General features: G+C 35.8%; 2 protein-coding genes across 2 annotated transcripts; one reads left to right on the top strand and one right to left on the bottom strand.

Annotated features, from left to right (window-relative positions):
* Positions 1 to 314: 314 nt before the first annotated feature.
* LOC125210539 (protein FAR1-RELATED SEQUENCE 1-like) lies at positions 315 to 3,500 on the top strand. Its single transcript, XM_048110082.1, has 3 exons — positions 315 to 585; positions 711 to 911; positions 3,484 to 3,500. The coding sequence occupies exons 1-3, from the start codon at positions 315 to 317 to the stop codon at positions 3,498 to 3,500; spliced, it is 489 nt and encodes a 162-aa protein (XP_047966039.1).
* Positions 3,501 to 4,595: 1,095 nt separating this feature from the next.
* LOC125210538 (protein PHYTOCHROME KINASE SUBSTRATE 1-like) lies at positions 4,596 to 5,573 on the bottom strand. The gene has a single exon (XM_048110081.1). The coding sequence runs from the start codon at positions 5,571 to 5,573 to the stop codon at positions 4,734 to 4,736; it is 840 nt and encodes a 279-aa protein (XP_047966038.1). The 3' UTR covers positions 4,596 to 4,733.
* Positions 5,574 to 8,954: the final 3,381 nt, after the last annotated feature.

Below are 8,954 nucleotides of genomic sequence, written 5' to 3'. Positions count from 1 at the left end.
TGTAAAAATGTATGAGCTAAGAAGAGTGGAAGACTATTCCATTGCGCTGCATGCTCTTCTCTATTTATAGGCGTTTTAGTGGGCCCAGCGAGGTATAGATAATGACTTTGTTGCCCTCAGCTGTAGACTTCCTTTATCACGCCAATTTCCTCGTAATTCCTGCTCATTTCGTTCCATTCTCCCGCTAGACCATCTCCTTCATAACTTCCTTGATCTAGCAATTTTCTTCACACACCTGGCTTAGGAAACGTGTTAGACCCAGCAAATTATAACATTTTTTCGCACATTACCGATGCATGAAATTAGCCTTATCAATGTCCACATTGGAGAACATCGAGGTCTTCAAAGTTTCTGATGCTAGAAAGAAGATCTTTACAGTTACACATGAGATAGAGATTGAGTCATATGAATGTGAGTGTAAACTATTTTTAAGGTGTGGTTATCTATGCAACCACCTTTTTTTCATCCTCAGAAACAAAGATGAAAACAATATTCCAGAGAAATATGTTGGTAACCGTTGGCTTAAAAGTGAATTACTAAAGGCAGTTCATGGTCTCACGATTGATGAAAGTGCGTCTGACAGAGGTATGCAAACTGTTTTCTATAGATATTTTAGTTTAAGTTTTAGCATGTGTTGTATAAGCTGTTGACATATCTTATATTGGTTGTTGACATCTTATATAGGCTGTTGACATTTTATATGTCTGCAGGTTCTAACGAAGATGACAAACTACAGATTGCTAATAGGTGTCATGGACGTTACTTTGGTCTATATCAGCGTTCTTTTAGGAATAAAGATCATTTGAATGCTTTGGATAATTTGCTTGCGGGTATTGGTCCTCAAATCTTTAAAGATGACTGTGTTGGATCGTCGTCTCTTGATAAAAATGATTCAATCATGAACATATATGGTATTGCTGTTCCTGAACAAATAACTGCCCATGCTCCTGAAGAAATATCAATAAATTTTTTTACTTATAAAAATATTAAATAACAAAAATTAATAGTCATAATCAATATTTGATAGTGTCTAATATTTAATCAATAAGATAACGTCTTAATTTTAATCAATATTTAATAGTTTTAATCATAAATAGATCATATAACACGATTTATTCTGAAATAAATATGCATCTAATGTAAGACTAATATAATTTTTCATTTATTAATTTGAAAACAATCAAAATTTACAAGAACATTTCAACAAAAATACTCCTATATAAAATTTTTAATAGGATCAAATTTTTAATCAACTTCATAATATTCAATCACAAGCTATTATAACAACCGAACAAAGGCTAAATAGAATAGTTCTTATTTTTCCGTCATGATTAATATTATTTTTCTGTAATTCTTCAATTCAGCTAAATATTATATTAAATAACAAAAACTAATAGTTATAATCAATATTTATAGTGCCCATGAATTAATAGTTTTAATTAAAAAATTTTTTTGATATTTAAAAATTAAAATTTAAAATTTAATTTTATAAGTTAAATCTAATATTGAAATAAAGAAACAAAGTGAAGGATGACAAAATGGAAGAATAATGATAATTTTGAATTAATATCAGATTTAGTACATAACTGAAATAATATCAGATTTAAAATGTTAAAAGTGTAAAAAGACCATTATGCCCAAACCCCCCAAAACCCCTCAAAAGGAATTTTCATCTCGAAACAGTGCAAAAGGACCAATTTCGAGATAAACCCTTAGTCCAGGGACTGCTGACGATATTTTTAAAGTCCAGGGACTATGGGCGAGATAAACCCATAGTCTAGGGACCATTTTTGAAGTTCCCTCTAGTTTAATGCATAAAGTAAACTCCCTCCGTCCAATTAGAAATGAAACATTCGCTTTTCGGTACAAGATTTTATGTAGTGTTGTTTTTTGAATAAAGTAAGAGATGAAAATGTACAGATGATGTTGTTTCCATTCTAGAAGCGTTTCATTTTTAATGAGACAATCCAAAAAGGAAAACATTTCATTTTTAATGGGACATAGGGAGTATTATATTTATCTCGATTTTTAAACACAGTTAGTTTCTTGTTTCTAAGTGCATCTCGAAGGGAAGAGTTAGATAGGGAGTCCAACAATTTGATGCACTATTTATTAGTACTAAAAATACTTGCAAGTATAAAAAGTAGATCTAGTATAGCTAAAGGTCAGTATCGGGATATCGAGCACATGGAATAAGATTGCAAATGTCTATGATATACTAAGTGTCATATATTATCTAGAGACATTGAGAATTTTGGGTTGATTAATTAAACTAGACATCAATAAATAAACAAATAACATAAACCATAAAAACAAATAATACAAAATAGGCAAAGGAATGTAGAATTTTAGGAACCACAATCACAAGCTAATATACAAACGATTTCCTTGAATTACGGTCTCTAGAGTTACTAAGCTATCACAGATGTAAAACTATATCTTCTTTTGAAGCATAAAACTATACCTAGAACCTAAGTCTCCTTCCTAGAACTAAGGCAACAACTCCTAAAAGCTCTTAAGATAAAAAAAAAGGTTCAAATCTCTCGATTATATTGGCAAAGACGTCAACTTCTCCTCTTTCAAATTAAACTACTCATTCTCAATTCTTGTAGTAGAATCCACATGCATTTATAAGATGGACAATCAAACAAATATATAAGCACAAGAGAAATTGAAATAACTACAAGAGCTAACAAGAAAAAACAATTGAATATAACTCAAAATCATAGCATGTTTATCAAAAATTTTACAAAAGATTATGAATTAGGTGATAGGGTGTATATAGGTTTGAAAAAGATTTATAATTGGTAAAAGTATCCTCCAAGTAATGGAAGGATGGTAAATTGAATTCTTCAATTAATAGGAAAGATTTGGCAATAATTTCTTTCCTTCCTTAATTTCCGTCTAATTTCCGCCAGTTTTTTACTGCAATGCGCAGCGTTCGTAAAATGGTCATAATTTTTTCCACAGAACTCCGATTTAGATGTTCAAGGTACCCACGCGAAGCTCTTTCGAAGACGAAGAGAATGGTATATATCAAGTACTGATTTTACTTCAAACTCGTTGGAAGATGGGCTCGAACAGAGGCTGCTGCACCTTAGTCATTTTTGCACCTTTTTTCTATCTTTTTCTATCATTTATCAACAAACACGTCAAAATACCAAAATGTATAATGTACGCAATTTAAGAACATAATTTTCAAGATTGACATTTAAAATGAGCAAAACCTAGGCTTTAAAAACATGCAAAATCCGTGTTTATTCACATTTCATTCTCTAATGGAAGGTTATAACTCCTTCGATTTTGAAGATATGTATTTACCTCTTTTCCACACAAAAGGTAAATATGATAGCTGCTTTGTTTAAACATTTTTTTAGTTTGCAATTCACTACTTTAAAAAAGTAAAAAAAAAAAAATCTTCTCAATTTATTTCTTGTCTATGAATATGTTCTAACACCCTTAATCTTTTGTATAATCTTGTAGAGGCCACACTCTCTTAATTGGATACATGGGTTTAATTAGATCATCAAGCTCTACCATTGCAACCAAAGCCACAAATCAAGATGCATCATAATCATCACGTTAACGAATGGGTGGACTACAATGGAATAAATGGACTTTTTCCATCACCACCAATCCAAATGTAGATTAAATGCACTTTTTCACCATCACCATCTTATTTAGGTGTATGTTATTTTCTCAATAATATTTGTTCTTTTTGTCTTGCTACAATGTTATTTAATTGTCAAATTTTCTAGATATATCCCATTATCTACATTAAAACATAGGTCCTACCTGTGGACCAGCTAAAAAGCACACCAATTTGCTACATCAATAAAACCAATCAAATGAAGACAATGACAACATGTAAACAGCTCACCACTTCTACTTGATCATCTTTTATTCCTCGATGTACGAGGGTAGTTGGCAGTTTAGTTATGACTTTGGAATTATTCAATCATTGGCGTATCTTGTGGGGATTATTATATCTTCATCTGGAAATTATGAAAATAATTCTTCAACAACATAATCTTTAGTTGCATTAGTTGATCCATAGTTATTGTTGGGTTACAAACCATCCCACATTCGATAAATGAGAAAAGTTGGAAGCTATTAATTAGTTTGAAGCCTTTTGGAGAGACCCAAAAACAAATCCGTACCGACGGACTTAACACAAACGGACAATATCAAATTAATGTACAGTCGACGATCCTAACAAGTGGATTAGAGCTGTGTTGTCTTGGGTCAGGTCCCGGATTACCTATGTTCGAGTGTGCCCATGCTGACTCAAGTTCGAGTCGTGTCCGTAATGTCTCATTGTGTTGCATGTGTTCTCGATGTGGTCTCGGTTTGATGGGAGGTTTGTTGGGTTGCAAACCCAAACCATATCGGAGAATGAAGGGAAGTTGCGTGCGACATGCTTGACCTAGAGCGGATAATATCAAACTAATGTGTAGTCGATTGTACTAACAATTATCAATATTGTGTGATGTGATGACTGAAGTTAACGCAATTTGATGTTCTTTAGAAAACACAATCCACTCTTACTGTACCACAAAAATTTCACATAATGTTTGGAAGATAGATACATTACAGAAAGGGTAAACATTTATTTACTAATGACATATGTTCTTGCTAAAAAATTAACAAGAATGGAAGACTTAAGTATACAAGATCTTGATTTGGCATAACAGGATGATTATGTGAGCTTTTCCTGCTGTTTGCATTTAAGCTCAGCTTGCTTTCATCATGGGCGTGACGGGCTGTCTTCTCGTCTGTGCATCTCCCGCAACTCCAACAGCTTTCTGACTCTTGCAGCCTGAGAGAAAACATGACCGAATCTTTGGCATTTCACGGAATGAAGCAGTTTTCGCGTTCAAGCCGGATTTCCTTATACAAGGCATCAGAATGGTTGAGGACGCGTCGTCTGAGTCCGAGAAATCTGCAGCGCTGGCAGTGACAATGCTCCACTCTATGCTCGGAGCATCATAGCATGTTGTGGGTTCAAAAGGGTTGTCGATGTAGAAGCTCTCAATTTCAAACAAATCTGAGCTTGCATTGCTGTCAGTGTCGTTGTGCATTTCGCTTGAAGTTGAAGGAATTTTGAAGTCCTCTTCCCAAGTGAGCATGGCTAGGTTTGTGGCCGCGTTGAAGCAGTTGTTCCCTTTTATGGGGATTGGGGAGCCAAATCGGGCTCTCCTGCTTTTGTTTCCTGGTTTTGATCTTCCACTTATGGTCAAGCAGGAGCAGTTCCAGCCAATGCTAGCAAGCAAGCTCTTCTTGCTTGGCTTCTCGTGTTCGAGTGGCGGATGTTCCTTGACTGCAGTTTGGACAACTTCTTTCTTGAGGTTCTGAGGGTGATGGTGATTGGGCAAACTCTTGGTGTGGATTTTGGGAGTGTGGCCCAGCCCTTCGTTGAAGTAGTTCCATGCATCGAATACGTCGATTTCTTTCTCTTGCTGTGCGTTCTTGGCAAGTGAAAGGCGATCGGGGGCGATCGAGGCTGCCCTACTAGTGCTGTTTTTTATAATTTTGGAGTGAGGCGGAGCCAGAGATTGCACTGGCATCAACATATTTGTACAAGTTTGTTCAAGTGATAAAAGGCTTATGGAAAAGGCAATATTTATGGAAGGGGAAAGGAAACCATGCTAGCTCAATAGGTAAATAAGGAAAGTGACTAGATTGACTGCATTGTTGTTATTTAACTGGAAATAGTAATGTATTGGAGTTTTTGCTGATCTATACATCTCGGTTTGATGTTGATGGTTAGGCCTAACCAAGAGACAAAGTACCATAAAGTTCCTTTCTTCAACAGCAGTAGCATTGCTTTTCCCTTCACATATTTTTGGTCAATAAATTTCAGCCAATTATACATTATTCATCAATATTCTCCAGCTACCATTTTCAAACATCATTTCTTGTTTAAACACATACACACACACACCATCATTCATCTATTTCAACAACTCTTGCCAAACTCATTGTATAGGCAACCCTGCTGTAATAGAATTCATAGTCGAATTTACATATCACCAACAATCTTAACTTAGGTGCCATTCGGTTGCTTAGATTGTAACAGCCCGAACTTTCGTACCTTATTATTGTTACTATTATTATTATTAGCCTAAAGAAAAAAAAAATATAAGTGATCGTTGTAGTATTCAAAACCCACCCTCGTTTATAGTAATCGATCTTAGAATTATAAATAATAATTGATTTGTTCTCAAACGAACATTTCAGGAATTTCAAGTACTATTAAAGGATTAGATCCAAATAAAAAGTTCATACTGTCTGACATATCCATCCGAAGTCTGATAAAATCCTATTATATTACAATTAGAGAGAGACGTGCAAGTCTCGGGCAGCCCGTTTGACGACAATGCTCGCATCCCAACGAAGTCCAACACGTCACCAATATCCCCAAATGATGTTCCTACATAATATGGGAAGTTAGTAGAAATTATATTTAATGTCCGGATCAAAATATATAGTACTCCCTCCGTCCCGCTTAAGATGACACGTTTTTCCTTTTTAGTTTGTCCCAACTAAGATGATACATTTGCTTTTTTAGAAATTTTCTCTCTCCAATTAATACACTCAACCACTTTTTCTCACTCCTATTAAAATATATATCTTTCTTTATCTCTCTACTTAAATACTTACACTCACCTTTTTTCTCTCCAATTAAACACTTTAACCAATAATTCCTAAAACCCCGTGCCGGCTAAGCAATGTGTCATCTTAGCCGGGATGAAGGGAGTAATATGGATTAGAGAGGACTTCATTTAGAGGATTCACACATCATAACAAATAAAATATGAGAAGCTTGCAAGTGAGTAGTATGCATATAATCTCTCAAACTCTTTTATGCCAACATGTCATATTTTTGCATTAAATGAAAATATCATCACAAGATTTGCTAAAAGCAATGGATGGAGCAGATCATGCCAAGTGAAAAAAAAAAAAAAAAAAAAAAAAAGAAGCAAGATATCAAATCTTTGAAAAAGGTTGCCTATATCCACCTTGCCATACAAGGCTAATATATCTATAAATAGAAACAAAATTCTTTTCAATCTTCCTCTCGATCACCTTCACAATACTCCTACAAAGTTACCTTGAAACTTATCACAAACAAAATCAGCCTTGTACAACATCAAATTAACTTACTAGTGAAGATAGAGTAAGATACCCAAAATCCATCACAAACTTGGAAGATATTTTAGGCATTAAGCCTTCCACAAGTAAAACCTCCCCATGTTAAAACCCCCTCCACTTGCACAACAACTTGCAAGAGAAGAGTCAGTACTCTATATAAACCCCAAATATTTCCATTTTAAGCAACACATCACTGTCAAACACATTCTCTTCATACCACATCACTCACATAGGATAGAGTAGTACGAGGAAGAAGAGTTGAAGATAATTGTAGGATGGAGCCTACAATCAACAACACGTTTTCCACCTATCATCAAGGTAAACATCCAAACCATTTCTACTTTCTTTCATACACATACATACATCCATAATTTGAAAGTAGAATCTGCCCAAGTAACATCAACAAATACACATCAAGTTTAACATCATCTTCCACAACTAAGCCATCCATAACAGTAAGACAAATGCCCCAAAATCACCAAATTCATGAAATGAAAGGAAGGAAGCATACACTCTAATGACTAGTTAATTGGAAAACTTATCTCATGAGTACGAATCTGCCGGATTTCCGGCAAATGGACTTAGACAACCCATCGACACGAGGACAGCCCCACAACCCCGATATGTCACCGATTCAATGATTTCAAGACCTTTACAAATCTACAAGTTAAAAACACCAAACTGAAATTCAAGATTTAATCTTTAGAAATAAAACAAAGGGGGAAATGATAAAATTGGGCATTCCTTACCTTTCGGGAGTTCGGTGAGGAGGCGGCGACTGTGGTGGCTTCGGGGGAGCTGCTCCGGCAGCGCGAGGCGCGGAGAAGAAGCGGCGAAGCCGCTGCCTGTGCATGCACAGCAGCGGCAGCGGCAAATCGGGAGAGAGGGGGGCTGAGGTGCTGCATAGCAGCGGTGATCGGTGATGGCGGCAGATCCCGAGGGAGAGAGGTAGAGGGCCATGAAGGGTCGGGTTTTTGCACGTGTGTCGTGTGCAGGTGTCCCTCCTTTCAAAAAGATTTATAATTTTCCCACTAATGCAACAAATATTACTAAGTATAAGCGGCAAGAGCGAGGTCGAACCACAGGGACTACGGACCTACTCGAGATTGTTCCTACGACACAATAGAAAAAGGGGTCGGCTGCTGCCACGCATTCATTGAGTGGGTTAAAACTCTAATCTACTTGACCTGGTGGAATTAAACTGGACTTTATCTACCTGACCTAGGGGATGGGAAAAGTACGGACACTTGCAACTTGTAAACTGGAGTTAAACTGACTAGAACACCTGTAACTAAAGGAACATGCTGAAACTTTCCCAAAATAAGCAGACAAAGAGGTAAAAAGTAAGTGGGGGCCATTTTTCCTAAACAGGCTAGGGCTGGCAGAAAGTTGTGAAAAGCAAAAAGCAAAAGCAAAAAACAGATCTGATTTTCTAACTAACTTCTACTTCATCTTCTCCAAACAACCAAGTAAAAACAGAGTATGGAACAGAGCTTCAACACCATTGACGAAATAAAACATAGCATGTTTCAAAACAAGGCATAAATATGAAATTCAAGCTAGAACTACCAGATCTACTCTACCGGGTCAAGCAGAAAGCGAAATTAACACAGATTACCTTGCATGCATCACCTAAACTATCGGATCTCAGAAATCGAGCACGTGAACAACTAAATCTCAACCTCTAAACTACTGGAAATCATGTAAACAGCATGAATCTAAACATCTAAGTCACCAATTGCAAAAAGCATCCAAGAAACATAAGTAAATAGCATCATCAACATGAAAATAAACACCAA

This window comes from Salvia hispanica, chromosome 3 (genome assembly GCF_023119035.1).
Source record: "Salvia hispanica cultivar TCC Black 2014 chromosome 3, UniMelb_Shisp_WGS_1.0, whole genome shotgun sequence".
Classification (NCBI taxonomy): domain Eukaryota; kingdom Viridiplantae; phylum Streptophyta; class Magnoliopsida; order Lamiales; family Lamiaceae; genus Salvia; species Salvia hispanica.
Note: the sequence above shows the minus strand (reverse complement) of the source record. Positions and strands in the feature narration are given on the sequence as shown.

Bases quoted from the DNA above. Each gene is read 5' to 3' on its own strand.
- LOC125210539 (XM_048110082.1), top strand. From the start codon at position 315: ATGTCCACATTGGAGAACATCGAGGTCTTCAAAGTTTCTGATGCTAGA. The intron at 586-710 runs GTATGCAAACTG...ATATGTCTGCAG, and splicing joins TGAAAGTGCGTCTGACAGAG to GTTCTAACGAAGATGACAAA.
- LOC125210538 (XM_048110081.1), bottom strand. From the start codon at position 5,573: ATGTTGATGCCAGTGCAATCTCTGGCTCCGCCTCACTCCAAAATTATA.